Source organism: Mustelus asterias, chromosome 22, assembly GCF_964213995.1.
Source record: "Mustelus asterias chromosome 22, sMusAst1.hap1.1, whole genome shotgun sequence".
Taxonomy (NCBI): Eukaryota; Metazoa; Chordata; class Chondrichthyes; order Carcharhiniformes; family Triakidae; genus Mustelus; species Mustelus asterias.
The window spans coordinates 24,412,733-24,430,533 of NC_135822.1; the positions used below are offsets into that span (position 1 = coordinate 24,412,733).

At 46.6% G+C, this 17,801-nt stretch overlaps 1 protein-coding gene across 1 annotated transcript in view; it reads left to right on the forward strand.

Moving 5' to 3' along the window:
• The first annotated feature begins 1,608 nt into the window (after positions 1-1,608).
• Positions 1,609-17,801, forward strand: part of arhgef19 (Rho guanine nucleotide exchange factor (GEF) 19) — a 123,084-nt gene continuing 106,891 nt past the window's right edge. Inside the window, exon 1 of the mRNA XM_078238964.1 lies at positions 1,609-1,926. Coding sequence (XP_078095090.1) covers positions 1,872-1,926 — 55 coding nt within the window. The 5' untranslated portion in view covers positions 1,609-1,871. The remainder of the gene's footprint in view (positions 1,927-17,801) is intronic.

Here is a 17,801-nt window from a genome sequence, read left to right on the forward strand (position 1 = left end):
GGAAAAACTTAAGCAGAGAAGCACCTATAACCACAAGGCCTTCGGGCAGTGGCCTGAACGTAACGTCCTCGAGATCCTACGGGAAGGAAAGTTTAAAGGTTTATTTATTTATTAGTCACAAGTAGGCTAACATTAACACTGCAATGAAGTTACTGTGAAAATCCCGTAGTCGCCACACTCCGGCGCCTGTTCGGGTCAATGCACCTAACCAGCACATCTTTCGGACTGTGGGAGGAAACCGGAGCACCCGAAGGAAGCCCACGCAGACATGGGGAGAATGTGCAAACTCCACACAGACCTTGACCCAAGCTGGGAATCGAACCCATGTCCCTGGCGCTGTGAGGTAGCAGTGCTAACCATTGTGCCACCGTGCCACCCTAAAAAGGAGATGGTGGACCCTGTCAGATGATTCCTTGATCAGACCATCAAGGACAGTTGGCAGAATGCTTTCTGAAACTCTTGCTGCCTGATCTAGAATGTTAAAGATCCCGTGGCACCTTGTGAAGCAGAGTGGGGAGTATCAGTGTCCTTGTTGAAGTAACATCTTCAAAAGCGGTCTAACTGGTTGTGATAACCCCCCCAGGACTGGCACAGGGAATCACTGATAGACTTCCCTGTCGGACTCGTAGAATACAAGCTCCCTGAGGATTGGTAATTAACGAACCGGATGGAGCTCGAATATCGAGCCCTGTATAAAGCAGGCCCCTGAGCGGGTCTATGATTGTAGTGTCCCGGTTGGGGCCTGTTTGTGTTCACCACAGGCTTGTGGTTTTATTTTACTTTATTTTGTGCAATAAAGTCCTTTACAGCCGACTCCTGGAGTTATTATACTGGTCATTTATCAAAGGAATTGTGGGATGTCACTAGGCATAACATGGCGGTTGTGTTTATGTGAGTTAACATGCACAGGATTATTCACCATCTCTGAAGTCCTTTGAATATAAATCTTTCCTTTAAACCGCAGAAAGGGACAACCTCTCACCTCGTATGCAACTTCTGTGATGTCTAAATCACACCAGCTCTGGCCACTCCTGCTATTAAATCTGTTCTAGGTAGAGATTTGACATTTCTCCAGATTGAATCCATGCATTGATTAAGCTAAAAATTCTGTTTGCAAAAGGAAATTAGAATTAACAGCCCTGGCTGAAGGGCTGGTCGCATACAGAATGGTTTGAGAAAAGCTTCAGCATCACAGTATAAACTGGAGAATTCCAAATGGCAACCAAATGGATGCCAGAGTGGGCGTGAAGTGAAGGCATGTTTAGTCTGTAAATTATTCAATGGACTGATCTGTCAGCCGCGCTGGGTTCCCCAGTCATATTGATCAGAGGCACGGAGCCAAGCTTTTATGTTTAGTAATATTTGGACAAGTTCAAGTGCCTTATTTGCACAGTGCCATGTGGGAACTGCCTTTTAATTAGCACTGAATGTTACTTAGAGAAGCTAACAGCACCTCTCTCTTTTTCTCCCTCTCGTACTGCTGTGCCTGTACGGCTCCACACCAGTAGAACCTGTTTGGAACACTTCAGTGGGAGGTTACCAGGCAAGTCAGCACAGCACCCTGACCAGATCTCTCGCCTGGTGCGGAACCCAAAGAGTGAGAAACGGCAGAGCTCGGGGACTGCCTTAGGCAGAGTGGACCTCCTCCTGCAGTCAGGCGCCAGGTGCTGAGAACACAGATCTTGTTACTCTGCAGATAAGGAATGTCAGTGTGTCTGCCGAGAGGCGGCCGAGCTGTTTGCTTTGGACTTCAGTCTCGCCGTTTGTCAGGAGAGTGTTAAAGCAAGAGCGTCGTATGGGGACTTCTAGAGAGCAGACACATCACTGCTGAGGGGTTAGCTCCGCACTGTACCCCGGGCATAGGTTATGAAATGGACTTAGAGCACAGGAGAATCAGACAAGGAAGGAAACGCCAGCGTTTGAGAGGTGAGACATTGCTGAATTTTATTAATTGCTCTCTGTTGTGGGGATGGGACGTGCATATTCCAGCTCACAAGCTCCTGTCACAAGGGCAAACCATTCCCACTCGGGAATGGGCAGCGAACTAGGCAGGATCGTGAGGATCGCTCCTTTGGCTGTTATTTGTTTACCTGGTGTTATTGGCCTTGTCGCTATCTTTGTGTCAAGCTGTCCATCAGTTTTAGTTTAAGTTTATTTATTAGTAGGCTCACATTAACACTGCAATGAAGTTACTGTGAAAAATCGCACACTCCGGCGCCTGTTCGGGTACACCGAGGGAGAATTTTAGCACCTAACCAGCAGGTCTTTCGGACTGTGGGAGGAAACCAGAGCACCCGGAGGAAACCCACGCAGACATGGGGAGAATGTGCAGACTCCGCACGGACAGTGACCCAAGCTGGAAATCGAACCTGGGTCCCCTGGCACTGTGAGGCAGAACTGCTAACCACTGTGCCACCGTGCCGCATCAGCCCACCTGGTAGTCTGAGGTTGCTGCAGTTACTTGGGGTTTGGGGATCCCCTCAGAGTTTTGGTGAACTTTGTGGAAAATGTGGCCTTATTTCAGCTTCAGTCATCAATAAGCCAGGGAGGAGATCAGGAGTCACGAGTGAAAGCCCTGCCAGTGAGGGGCCTCGATGTGTGGGGCTCCGTGGTGATTGTCCCTTTAAGAGCAACACAGCAGAGTCAGGATCACATGGTTTTGTGTTGCCCTTAAAGGGACAATCGCCACAAAACTCATTCAGCCAATTCTCAGCTCCGACATGTCGATAGGAGCACCGGGGGATTCGATGGGAACTCAATGCAGGGAAGGGATGCAGTCAATTTCCTTCATTTGTGATTCACGCAGCTCAGGTGACAATTCACTCACTCACTCACCCGAAAAAAAAAACTAACCAAATCTGAAGTGAGCAGTAGAAGCTGAGATTTGGGAAGATTAGTGTGTACACCGCAGAGGCAAGATCTGACAGGTAGCTTCACTCCCATATAAAGAGCTTGTGTTATATGGCCAGGGTTTGACAAGGAGCCTCACCTCTCTATGAAGAGAGTTTGTGTTGTACAGCCAGAGTCTGACAGTAACTGCTTCCTGTCTGATGTCAAGATTGCCCAATGAGCTGTGATTACCTTGTCAGTACAAGCAGTCCTTCACATCCCCCCCCCCCCCCTACCCCCAACCCCAGCCCCACCCCCAAGCTGCCTTTCTTCATGTACAAGGGCAGAGAGTGAAAGGGTATTTTAACCCATCCCTGCCTGGCATTAATGGGTGTGGGGCACATCCACCCTGATCCTGCTCCAATCCCCCCCACCCCCTCCCCAGGTAAGTCAGCTCTCATGGGACCAAGATGATCAGGACCATGGGATTCTGCTGGCCCAAGATCCTCAGAATTCTCAGCCCCTCCACTCACCCTTGGTGCAGTTGGGCAGCCTCTGGGCCTCACTATTTTGACATTGTCCAAAGCTGGCTAACTGCCTCTTTCTGCCTGACTGGGGTGGGGGTGGCGGGGGGGGGGGGGGGGGGGCAGCTGGCTGATGGGGAGTAAATCAGGCTGGAAAATCAGCCGAGGCCTGTCGTGGGCGAGAAATAAACCTGTTGGACTTTAACCTGGTGTTGTTAGACTTCTTACTGTGTTCACCCCAGTCCAACGCCGGCATCTCCACGTCGTGGGCGAGAAGGCCACTGGCTTCCTCAAGAATCAAAATCCACCCTCGGGTGTTAGTCACATCACGGCAAAACTGAATTCTGTCCTCATCTCTCACTCTCTTGCCCGCACGCACTCCTGAGGGAAGTGATCAGGAGCAGGACCCTGGCTGTTTCTCCTCCTCCATCCAACCCCAAAGCTCCCCTTGGCTGAGTTTAGTTCATCCAGCACAGTCCAGGGATTTGAACGGAACCCTGTGGAACCTGGTTAAGGATCGCACCAAAACGTGATCTGAGTTAGCTCAATGAGGAGTTATTGTTGATCACTGTGGTTGTTTTCTTTAATCCTCCCTGGTTAAGCTCCTCCCTGCAGTGAACTTGACTCAGAGTCTGAATCATCCTTCAATGTATTTAATCAATGGATCAATTAAAGCGCACGCCTTAATCATCTGAGAGTGTAATAAGTCCTCGGAGGCAGAAGTCCCTTCACCAAAATCCCTTTATTTACAAGTCTGACAACAGCATACAGCGAGCTTTCAATTCGCAGTCTACACTCGGAGTGCCAGAGGAACTGACACGCCTGTAAGTACAAAGCAAGAGGCTCCCTCAATTTGTCCCTTAGTCAGGGAGTTCATATTCTGACAGGCCCACCTCAATTGCCTGATTAAAATCATTACAGAGGGATCTCTTTGAAACCAACTAAGATTACTATGGCTCTATTGTGGTCCCCGGCTGAGGCAGGGTTGGCCAAGTTCATGTCTGCCCAGGATTGGCTTTCATGATGTGGAGATGCCGGCGTTGGACTGGGGTAAGCACAGGCATGGTATTTGCTACCAAATAAACCTGTTGGACTTTAACCTGGTGTTGTGAGACTTCTTACTAGGATTGGCTTACCCAGGCTGACGCTTTTGCTTTACCTGCCCAATCGCAAGAAACATAGTAATAGACATAAAGGTCAAAGGGTGAAGAAATCCAGGATCAAATACAAGGCCACAAAGTGAGCCTTCTAATGTTTGTGTGGATCTAAATTTAATTCCATTTAAGCGAACGTCCTAGCCCTTTCAAAAACAAGATTGTTGGATATTCCTGAGCGGCCATTTTGTCTCAGCCATCCTGGGTGGGCAGCAGTTGTCACCTGTTGCTGGAGTGTCCAGACTTTGGTTTCTTGATCCTGTTCCATTTGCCTATTCTGAGCTCTCTCCCCAAGTTGCACTCCAATAAGTCAAATGTTTTGTGAAACAAGGTGAAATATTTCCAAGGTTTTCTTCTCGGCCTCATGTCCAACTATCCTCAGAAGTACATCCTGCAGTAGTGAAAGATGCTACACAAATGCTCTTCTTTCCTTCCTCCTATAGTTAACTCCACGGGGAAGAATGTGGTTCAGTTTAGCCAATAATGTAAAATACTTCAGACACTGGACATTTGAAATACCCCGGCAGGCCTGGCAGCACCTGTGGACCTTTAGTTCTCCCTTAACTTTATGAGTAAAAGCCAAACAAATGTGATTATCATTTACTCCCAACCCCCAAAAATTGTTTTAAGCTATAACTTTAAGCTGATGTACACTCACTCATGAGCTTTACTGGACATCAACAAATCCTTCAGTCTGGATTACCTGTCTCCGTCCCCTCATTGTTCCGAAATTCCTGAGTTTACACATATCCATGTGTCTTTCCATTTTAGGAATATCACAAGTAGGCTTACATTAACACTGCAACGAAGTTACTGTGAAAATCCCCTAGTTGCCACACTCCGGCACTGAGGGAGAACTTAGCATGGCCAATGCACCTAACCAGCACGTCTTTCGGACTGTGGGAGGAAACTGGAGCACCTGGAGGAAACCCACGCAGACACGGGGAGAACATGCAGTCTTTGCACAGACAGTGACCCAAGTCAGGAATTGAACCTGGGTCCCTGGTGCTGTGAGACAGCAGTGCTAACTATTGTGCCACCGTGCCACCCATGCTGGCCCAGCCAGTGATGCCCATGTCCCATGAATGAATAGAAAGAAGTATGCTTCTGCGATTTAAATGGCTTGATCCCAGATAGACTTTTTTTCACCAATAATCATGTCTTGCATGTCATTATTTCTGTTCTTCCTCTTGTTTTGCTGCTATGTACTTAAATCGTAAAATCCTTCATAATTGCATGTGTAAACTGTCGATACACACAAGCCGTATTGTGACCTGAATCAAACTCCACAGTCTCTTGGCCTGACTATCTGAACAAGTGACGATCTGACACCACCCACCTTCCAGGTTTTCAGGACCGTCATGTGTTATCATGACGTCCCCTCTCTTCCAGTTCAGCCAATACTCTCTTCTATCCTGCTACTTCTTGACATAGAACCGTCCTGAGCCCAACATTACGAGCGGTGTGCCACAGGGATCAGTGATGGGGCTTCAACTTTCTACCATTTATATAAATAAGTTAGATGAAGGGACTGAAGGTATAGTGGCCAAATTTGCTGATGGCACAAAGATAAGTTGGAAAGTAAGTTGCTTTGAGGCCATAAGGAGGCTACAAAGCTAACAAATGTTAAGTGAGCAGGCGAAGACCTGGCAAACACAGTATAATGTGGGCAAATATGAAATTGTCCATTTTGGCAGAAAGAATGAAAAAGAAGCTTTTGATCTAAATGGTTAGAGATTGCAGAGTGCTGAGGGATCTGGGTGTCTTAGTGCATGAATCACAAACGGCAGGTACAGGTACAGTGTGTGTAATTAGGAAAACTAAGAGAACATCTTTATTTATTGTGGGGGAATTGATAACAGAAGTAGGGAAGTTATGTTACAGGACGTTGGTGAGACCACAAATGGAATATTGAGTACAGTATTGATCTCCTTATTTAAGGAAAGATGCAAATGCATTAGAAGCAGTTCAGAGACGGTTTACTAGACTCATACCAGGAATGGGCAGGTTGTCTTCTGAGGAAAGGTTGGAGAGGTTAGGGTTGTGTCCACTGGAGTTTAGAAGAGTAAGAGGCGACTTGATTGAAACTTTTAAGATCCTGAGGTCCATTGACAAGGTAGATGTGGAGAGGATGTTTCCTCTTGTGGGAGAATCTAGAACTAGGGGCCACTGTTCAACAATAAAGGGTCTATCATTTAACACAGAGATGAGGAGAAATTCTTTTCTCTCAGAAGACTGTGAATCTTTGGAAATCTCTTTCTCAAAAGTCAGTGGAAGCAGAGTCTTTGAATATTTATAAGACCGAGCTGGATAGATTCTTGACTAGCAAGGTGGGGGAACATGTTGTTGGGGGCTAGGTGGGAATTAAGGCTTGAGGTTACAATCCGATCAGCCATGATCTTATTGAATGGAGGAGCAGGTATGAGGGGCCGAGTGGTCTACTCCTGCTTCTAATTTGTCTGTTTTTATGCCATCTAACTGAATCATAGAATCATAGAATCCCTACAATGCAGAAGGAGGCCTTTTACCCATTGAGTCTATACCGACTCTTCGAAGAGCATCTTACCCAGGCCCTATCCCTATAGCCCCATGTATTTGCCCCACTAATCCCCCTGACCTACACCTTTTGGGACACTAAGGGGCACTTTAACATGGCCAATACACCTAATCCAGCACATCCTTGGAGTGTGGGAGGAAACCGGAGCACCCGGAGGGAACCCACGCAGACACAGGGAGAATGTGCAAACTCCACACAGACCCGAAGCTGGAATTGGATCAAGAGAGCCTGTATTCCTTGTCATTGATACTACCTTGGTTTGTTTTGACAGTTGTTCCTTCCACAGCCAATCCCTTGGTGAAAAGGGTATGAATCAATTCAACAACTTCAACCCAAATGTAAACAGTTTCTCCAATCTTAATGCATGGACATTCTTCCATTGCCTTAGCATTAGTGTCAGGCGTGGTTGTGTCGGTAGCACTCATACCTCTAAGTCAAAAGGTTTTGAGTTCGAGGCCCACTCCAAGGCTTGAGCACAAAATACAAGCTTGAGGCTCCGGGTACTTGAGGGCATGCTGCACTATCAGAGGCGCTGTCTTTAGGATAAGATGTTAAACCGAGGTCCCAACTGCCTGCTTGGGCGGATGTGGAAAATCCCATGGGAACCATTTTGAAGAGGAGTGGAGGAGTTATCCTGGTGTGCTCTGGCTAACATTTATCCCTCAATCAACATCACAAAGCGACAGATTGTCCACTTCTTATCGCGCTGCAGTTTGTGGGAGTTAGGCGCAATGTGGCTGCCGTTTTCCCTACACCACAGCCAGCTGTGAACTGCTTAGACTTAAAGCTTAAAGTTTATTTATTAGTCTCACAAGTAGGCTTACATTAACACTGCAATGAAGCTACTATGACAATCCCCTAGTCGCTACACTCCTGCACCTGTTCAGGTACACTGAAGGAGAATTTAGCACGGCCAATGCATCTAACCAGCAAGTCTTTTGGACTGTGGAAGGAAACCGGAGCACCCGGAAGAAACCCACGCAGACACGGGGAGAATGTGCAATCTCCGCACAGACAGTGACCCAAGACTTAGATAGACTGGGAGAAACGGAACAGCTTGAATCCCAAAAGCAGAAAAACTCTTCAGTGCATTTGCTGGAACAATATGTTCTTGAGCCAACAAGAACACAGATGGCACTGTAGCACAGTGGTTAGCACTGCTGCCTCACAGCGCCAGAGACTCGGGTTCAATTCCCGGCTTAGGTCACTGTGTGGAGTCCGGTTTCCCCTCATACTCCAAAGATGTGTAGGTTAGTTTGATTGGCCATGCTAAATTCCCCCTTAGTGTCAAAAAATGTGTAGCTCAGGTGGATTGGCCATGCTATATTGTCCCTTAATGTCCCAAAATGTGCAGGTTAGATGGATTGGAGGGGGGGTGAGGGAATAGGGCCTGGGTAAGATATTCTGTCAGAGAGTCGGTGGGCCGAATGGCCTCCTTCTGCACTACAGGGATCCTATGACAAAGAGTGGCTGAGATTTAGTGTTGAGTAATGTGCCAGAATTAGCCAACAATCTAATGGTAATGGAATGCCAAACTCACAATCACCGTACTGAGTTTGATAATAGATTTTGGGTGGCACGGTGGCACAGTGGTTAGCACCACTGCATCACAGCTCCAGGGACCTGGGCTCGATTCCTGGCTTGGGTCGCTGTCTGTGTGGAATCTGCACATTCTCCCCGTGTCTGCATGGGTTTCCTCCGGGTGCTCCGGTTTCCTCCCACAGTCCAAAGATGTGAGGGTTAGGCGCATTGGCCATGCTAAATTGCCCCTTAGTGTCCCGGGATGCATAGGTTAGAGGGATTAGCGGGATAAATATGTGGGGTTATGGGAATAGGGCCTATGTGGGATTGTGATCAGTGCAGACTCGATGGGCCAAATGGCCTCCTTCTGCACTGTAGGGATTCTATGATTTTATTCTATTCCATGCTTTGAGAGGGACGAAGTTAAGTCACGGTGAGCCTTATTTCATCCTGTTTATGTGTGCCAGTGTCAGTGGTCACATCTCATGAGACTTAGCATTTGAAATGATGTTACGACACAATATGCTTGTATTAGCAAGCTGACAATCTGGGACAATCATTTTTATAAATGCTTACGAACATTGCAAACAAAATTAACAGTGGTCTATCTTTCCGCCCACCTCCCCACCAGCAGATAACAAATATTAATTTCTTTATTCTCGATGAAAATGAGCAAGCTGCTGGCAGGCTGCCAGTCTGCCTCTCCCAATCAGAAGAGACTCCATCTAGGGACATATGTGGCAGATTAGTCTCCAGGCAGCTACCATCATGCTGGGAAGTGGGCTGGCTTCCATCGCCACCTTCCATGCCAACGGAATTAATACGAGGGGGCTGGTTGGTGAACTGGATCGGACGTTGCCCATTCATTTCCTGGACTACCTTTAGGAATAATAGCCAAAATATTTTTTGAATGAAGACAAGACACATACGCAAATCGAGCTCTCTAATTTCAGATTTCCAATGTGTGTAACTGTTTCAGTTTGTACATTAATTTCCGACAGTTCCAACTCAGTCCTTTGTGTAGAGAGCGCACCATTTAACTGGGCAGAGGGAATTTTACTCTGTATCTCGCCTGTGCTGCGTTTGAGCTGAGTCTCCCTGATGGTGAAATGATATAATTCTTTGGAATATTTGATGGGGCAGTGAAGAAGGACCTTTACTCGGTATCTAACCCAGGCTGAATCTAACCTGGGAGTCCTCGATGGGGCAGAGTATTTGAAGATTTACTCTGAATCCAAGCTGGAGGTTCTGATGGACCTGTGGAGTAGGGGTGTTCAATGTTAAGGCCACAAAAAGCCCTCATCCCTGGGCGACATGGCTATTGAAGCCCAAAAGATCCAGCCCTACTTGTTCTCATATTTGTCATTTGCTGATTTGTTTAGTTCTGGAGGTTTGGAAAGGACTACTTTTAATGTTGTTGCCTCACTGGTGGACGATGGCCTAGTGGTATTATCACTAGACTATTAATCCAGAAACTCAGCTAATGTTCTGGGGATCTGAGTTTGAATCCCACCATGGCAGATGGTGGAATTTGAATTCAATAAAAAAATCTGGAATTAAGAATCTACTGACGACCATGGAACCATTATCAGAAAAACCCATCTGTTTCACTCGTGTCCTTTAGGGAAGGAAATCTGCCGTCCTTACCTGGTCTGGCCTACATGTGATTCCAGAGCCACAGCAATGTGGTTGACCCTCAACTGCCCATGTCCAAATAGGGATGGGCAATAAATGCTGGCCAACCAGTGATGCCCATGTCCCATGAATGAATACAAAAAGATTCTAAATAAAAATATGCAGATCTGTGGGGAGCAGCAGGTTGGGATGAGTGCAGATCAATGAGAACATAGCTTCCACAGAATGGTTACAGTGCAGGAAGAGGCCTTTCAGCCCATCATGCCTGTACCGGCTCTCCAAATGAGCATTTCCCCTAGTGCCATTCTCCTGCCTTCTGCCCGTAAACTCTGCAGATTGTTTCTTTTCTGAATAATCATCTCATTTCTGCTTGAAAGTCTTAAATTCAGAATTGGCTGAGTGACAGAGAGGAACGGTTAATGGACGTTTGTTGGGCTGGAGGCAGGTTTGTAATAGAGTTCCCCGGGATCGATTTAAAATTCAAACTTTATGTATGGTGCCTGAGGCCCCATGGTGCCCATCTGGGCAGCCAACAAAGATAAGGCTTGGATATTCCTATTGTAAAGAAAGCTTCAGTCTGCACCTTACCCATACTCTACCTGACAGTGTACTGGAAACTAAGCTCGTTTCTAATGAAAATCTTTACCTGGGAGCCTTTGATGGGACAGGGTAGGATAGATTTATTTTGTATCGAATGCATACAGTATTGAGGAATGCTGATGGGACAGTATGCACATTGTGTCAGTCCCCATTCCCATTGTTTTACTTTTCAAGTATCTATCCACTTCCCTATTAAAAGCAATTATGAACTTGTGATCTCCCCTGCTTCTATTAGGGGCACAGTAAGAAGTCTCGCAACATCAGGTTAAAGTCCAACAGGTTTATTTGGAATCTCGAGCTTTCGGAGCGCTGCTCCCTCATCAGGTCTTCATCAGATTCCAAATAAACCTGTTGGACTTTAACCTGATGTTGTGAGACTTCTTACTGTGCCCACCCCAGTCCAATGCCAGCATCTCCACATCATCTGTTAGGGACAGTGCCCGTTCCAACAAATATATTTTTTAAAATCAATCTCTTCTTGTATTCTCTTGGCAATTACATTACATTTATGCCCATTAGTTTCATATTTATCCTGTTTAAACCCACCTTTATCCTCTCTCTACTTCACTCTCTCTATTCTGCTGGAAAGCGACCCAGTTTCTTCTCTCTCAAGCCCGTCTCATGCTTGGCACTGTTCTGATAAATCTATTTTATATTCTCTCCATGGCTTGCGTATCATTCCTGAAGTAGGGCACCCTAAACAGTCTAGCGGGGGTCAGTTTTGCTCAGTTGGCTGGATAGCTGGTTCGTGATGCAGAGCGATGCCAAAAGTGTGGGTTCAAATCCCGCACCGGCTGAAGTTATCCATGAAGGCCTCACATTCTGAACCTTGCCCCTCGCCTGAGGTGTGGTGATCCTCAGGTCAAAATCACCACCAGCCTATGGTCAACTGGGACTATGGAAACTTTACCTCACTGTATGGGCGGCACGGTGGCACAGTGGTTAGCACTGCTATCTCACAGCACCCAGATTCGATTCCCAGCTTGGGTCACTGTCTGTGCAGAGTCTGTACGTTCTCCCCGTGTCTGCGTGGGTTTCCTCCAGTTTCCTCCCACAGTCCGAAAGACGTGCTGGTTAGGTGCATTGGCCCTGCTAAATTCTCCCTCAGTGTTACCCGAACAGGCGCCAGATGTGGCGACCAGGGTATTTTCACAGTAGCTTCATTGCAGTGTTAATGTAAGCTTACTTGTGACACTAATAAATAAACTTTAAACTTATTTTAACAGTTTAACATCAGTAAAAGAGGGTTATGATTAATGGACGTTTGTTGTGCTGGAAGGTTTGTAGTAGAGTTCCCCGGGAGTTGTTTTAAAATTTAAACTTTATGTGCCATGTCTGAGACCTCATGATGCCCACCTGTATGGCTTGGACATACCTATCGTAGAGGAAGCTTCACTCTCCACCTTGCCCACACCATACCTAACAGTGTACAGGAAGCTATCTCATTTAACTTTGTAAAAGTTTAACACCACTTCTTTGCTTTTGCTTCTATTTATAAAACCTTGGATCTGCTTTCCTGTTCTTGAAACATCTCAGTGTCTCCAAGGTTTTCCCAGCTTTTCTGCTCCTAGTGTCCTAGGATGTCTCTGGACGGGCAGAAAGTCTTCTGAAAGGAGAGGGTGAACAACCAGAGGTCTTGGTACATATTGGTACTAATGACATAGGCAGGAAGAGTGATGAGGTCCTGCAGCAGCAGTTTAGGGAGTTAGGTAGAAAGTTAAAAAGCAGGACCTCTAGGGTAGTAATCTCAGGATTACTCCCTGTACCACGTGCTAGTGAGGCTAGGAATAGGAAGATAGTGCAGCTCAACACGGAGCTAAACAGCTGGTGTAGGAGGGAGGGTTTCAGATACCTGGACCATTGGGACTCTTCAGGGGCAGGTGGGACCTGTACAAGAAGGACGGGTTGCATCTAAACTGGAAAGGCATAAATATTCTGGCCGGGAGGTTTGCTAGTGTCACACGGGAGGATTTAAACTAGTTTGGCAGGGGAGTGGAAACCAAAGCAAAGGTGAATTAACTGAAGGGGAACCAGAGAGTAGGGCCAGTAAGACTCAGAGAAACAGCAGGCAGGATGGGATTGTTAATCAAAGAGGGTCTGGTGGACTGAAGTGTATTTGTTTCAATGCGAGAAATGTAACAGATAAGGCAGATGAAGTAAGTTGTCTCACAATACCAGGTTAAAGTCCAACAGGTTTATTTGGTACCACGAGCTTTGGGAGCATTGCCCCTTCATCAGGTGATGAAGGACAGCGCTCCGAAAGCTCATGTTACCAAATAAACCTATTGGACTTTAACCTGGTATTGTGAGACAACTTTCTGTGCCTATCCCAGTCCAACGCTGGCAACTCCACATGAAGGCAGATAAACTCAGAGCTTGGATTAGTACTTGGAACTATGATGTTGTTGCTAATACAGAGACTTGGTTAAGGAAAGGACAGGATTGACAGCTTAACATTCCAGGATACAGATGTTTCAGGCGGGATAGAGGGGGATGTAAAAGGATGGGGAGTTGCACTACTGGTTAAGGAGAATATCACAGCTGTACTGCGGGAGGACACCTCGGAGGCAATACATACAACGAGGCAATATGGGTAGAGTTCAGGAATAGGAAGGGTGTAGTCACAATGTTGGGGGTTTACTATAGGCTGCCCAACAGCCAGCGGAAGATAGAGGAACAGATATGTAGGCAGATTTTGGCAAGGTGTAAAAGTAACAGGGTTGCTGTGGTGGGAGATTTTAACTTCCCCTATATTGACTGGGACTCACTTAGTGCTAGGGGCGTGGATGGAGCAGAGTTTGTAAGGAGCATCCAGGAGGGCTTCTTGAAACAGTATACAGATAGTCCAATTAAGGAAAGAGCCATACTGGACCTGGTACTGGGGAATGAGCCCGGCTAGGTGGTCGATGTTTCAGTAGGGGAGCAGTTCGGGAACAGTGACCACAATTCAGTAAGCTTTAAGGTATTGATGGATAAAAATAAGTGTAGTCCTCAAGTGAAGGTGCTAAACTGGAGGAAGGCTAATTACAACAATATTAGGCAGGAACTGAAGAATGTAGATTGGGAGCAGATGTTTGAGAGCAAATCAACATCTGGCATGTGGGAGGCTTTCAAGTGCAAGTTGATAGAGATTCAGGAACGGCACATTCCTGTAAGGATGAAGGATAAGTTTGGCAAGTTTTGGGAACCTTGGATAATGAGAGATATTGTGAGCCTAGTCAAAGAGAAAAAGGAAGCACTTGTCAAGGCTAGGAGGCTGGGAACACATGAAGCAAGTGTGGAGTACAAGAAAAGTAGAAATAAACTTAAGCAAGGAGTAAGGAGGGCTAAAAGGATTCACGAAAATTCATTGGCCAACAGGATTAAGGAAAATCCCAAGGCTTTTTATACATATATAAAGAGCAAGAGGGGAGCCAGGGAGAGGGTTGGCCCACTCAAGGACAGTGGAGGGAATCTATGCATGGAGCCAGAGGAAATGGGTGAGGTATTAAATGAGTACTTTGCATCAGTATTCACCAAAGAGAAGGACTTGGTGGATGATGAATCTGGGAAAGGGTATGTAAATAGTTTGAATCATATTGAGATCAAAAAGGAGGAGGTAAGACCATAAGACCATAAGACATAGGAGCGGAAGTAAGGCCATTCGGCCCATCGAGTCCACTCCACCATTCAATCATGGTTGATTTCAACTCCATTTACCCGCTCTCTCCCCATAGCCCTTAATTCCTCGAGAAATCAAGAATATGGGGTTCTTGAAAAACATTAAGGTAGACAAGTCCCCAGGGCCTGATGCGATATACCCCAAAATACTGAGAGAGGCAAGGGAGGAAATTGCTGGGGCCTTGAGAGAAATCTTTGTATCCTCACTGGCTACAGGGGAGGTCCCAGAGGATTGAAGAATAGCCAATGTTGTTCCTTTAAGAAGGGTAGCAAGAATAATGCAGGTAATTACAGGCCAGTGAGTCTTACGTCAGTGGTAGGGATATTATTGGAGAGGATTCTTCGAGACAGGATTTACTCCCACTTGGAAATAAGTGGACGTATTAGTGAGAGACAACATGGTTTGTGAAGGGGAGGTCATGTCTCACCAACTTGATTGAGTTTTTCGAGGGAGTGATGAAGATGATTGATGAGGGTAGGACAATGGATGTTGTCTACATGGACTTCAGTAAGGCCTTTGACAAGGTCCCTCATGGCAGACTGGTGCAGAAGGTGAAGTTGCATGGGATCAGAGGTGAGCTGGCAAGGTGGATACAGAACTGGCTCGGTCACAGAGCAGTAAGAAGTCTCACAACACCACGTTCAAGTCCAACAGGTTTATTTGGCAGCACAAGCTTTCGGAGCGCTGCTCCTTCATCAGGTGAGTGAGGACTTGTATTCACAAACAGGCCAGAAACAGACACAAACTCAATTTACAAGATAATGGTGTTGTGAGATTTCTCACTGTGCTTACCCCAGTCCAACGCCGGCATCTCCACATCATCGGTCATAGAAAACAGAAGGTAGCAGTGGAAGGGTGTGTTTCTGAATGGAGGGCTGTGACATGTGGCGTTCCTCAGGGATCAGTGCTGGGACCTTTGCTTTTTGTAATATATATAAATGATTTGGAGGAAAACGTAACAGGTTTGATTAATAAGTTTGCGGACGACGCAAAGGTTGGTGGATTTGCGGATAGCGATGAGGACCATCAGAGGATACAGCAGGATATAAATCGGTTGGAGACTTGGGCGGAGAGATGGCAGATGGAGTTTAATCCAGACAAATGTGAGGTACTGCATTTTGGAAGGTCTAATACAGATAGGAAATATACAGTAAATGGCAGAACCCTTAAGAGTATTGATAGGCAGAGGGATCTGGGTGTACAGGCACACAGGTCACTGAAAGTGGCAATGCAGGTGGAGAAGGTAGTCAAGAAGGCATACAGCATGCTTGCCTTCATCGGCTGGGGCATTGAGTTTAAAAATTGGCAAGTCATGTTGCAGCTTTATAGAGGCCGCACTTGGAATATAATGTTCAATTCTGGTCGCCACAGTACCAGAAGTATGTGGAGGCTTTGGAGAGGGTACAGAAAAGATTTACCAGGATGTTGCCTGGTATGGAGGGCATTAGCTATGAGGAGAGGTTGGAGAAACTTGGTTTGTTCTCACTGGAATGACGGAGGTTGAGGGGCGACCTGATAGAAGTCTACAAGATTATGAGGGGCATGAACAGAGTGGATAGTCAGACGCTTTTTCTCAGGGTGGAAGAGTCAATTACAAGGGGGCACAGGTTTAAGGTATGAGGGGCAAGGTTTAAAGGAGATATATGTGGCAAGCTTTTTACACAGAGGGTGGTGGGTACCTGGAACTTGTTGCCGGGGGAGGTAGTGGAAGCAGATACAATAGTGAGTTTTAAGGGGCGTCTGGACAAATACATGAATAGGATGGGAATAGAGGGATACGGTCCCCGGAAGGGTAGGGGGTTTTACTTCAGTTGGGCAGCATGGTCGTTGCAGGCTTGGAGGGCTGAAGGGCCTGTTCCTGTGCTATAATTTTCTTTGTTCTTTGTTAGTTTTATTGTTGTGTATCCACTCACACGTGCTGTTCTGGAAGGCAGGACCTTGGCTCACTGTGTGTGCCCAGCTGCACCCTGAGCTCTTTTCTTGGCTGTTTTTGTCAATTTTTCGTTTTATATATTTGTATACATCTTGGGACACTAAGGGGCAATTTTAGCATGGCCAATCAACCTAACCTGCACATCTTCGGACTGTGGGGGGAAACCGGAGCACCTGGAGGAAACCCACGCAGACACGGGGAGAACGTGCAGACTCCGCACAGACCTAAGCCGGGAATCGAACCTGGGCCCCTGGAGCTGTGAAGCAGCAGTGCTAACCACTGTGCCAAGCGGGATAAATGCGCAGGGTTATGAGGATAGGCTGGTAGGGCCTGGTTAAGACCCTCTGTCGGAGAGTTGGTGCAGACTCAATGGGCTGTATGGCCTCCTTCTGCACTGCAGGGATTCTATGGTTCTAATTGGAGGAGTGCAGTGTATGGTGGGAGGAGGTTGCAGGGATAAGGAGGGGCGAAGCTATTGGAAAACTAGGATGGAAATGTTAAAGTCAAAGCATTGCTGAATCGGGAGCAAATGTAGGTCTGCAAGATCGATTGCATTTCCCTTTTTCAATTTATTCTATTGTTTCTTCCAAGAACTACATTAACTTCATTAGGCATTGCATCCTTTTTACAAATACATGCTGGCTTTTTGGGGATGATGTCTCATCTTATCGTTTTTGGAAGCTTACCAACGTTTGGTCTATAGTTACCTGGTTTCTGCCTTTTTAGAACATAGAACATAGAACAGTACAGCACAGAACAGGCCCTTCGGCCCACGATGTTGTGCCGAGCTTTATCTGAAACCAAGATCAAGCTATCCCACTCCCTATCATCCTGGTATGCTCCATGTGCCTCTCCAATAACCGCTTAAATGTTCCTAAAGTGTCTGACTCCACTATCACTGCAGGCAGTCCATTCCACACCCCAACCACTCTCTGCGTAAAGAACCTACCTCTGATATCCTTCCTATATCTCCCACCACGAACCCTATAGTTATGCCCCCTTGTAATAGCTCCATCCACCCGAGGAAATAGTCTTTGAACGTTCACTCTATCTATCCCCTTCATCATTTTATAAACCTCTATTAAGTCTCCCCTCAGCCTCCTCCGCTCCAGAGAGAACAGCCCTAGCTCCCTCAACCTTTCCTCATAAGACCTACCCTCCAAACCAGGCAGCATCCTGGTAAATCTCCTCTGCACTCTTTCCAGCGCTTCCACATCCTTCTTATAGTGAGGTGACCAGAACTGCACACAATATTCCAAATGTGGTCTCACCAAGGTCCTGTACAGTTGCAGCATAACCCCACGGCTCTTAAACTCCAACCCCCTGCAGAAATATTATATTGGCAATGCTTCAGACTTCTGGCATACCTTCCACCTCACTCATCCAC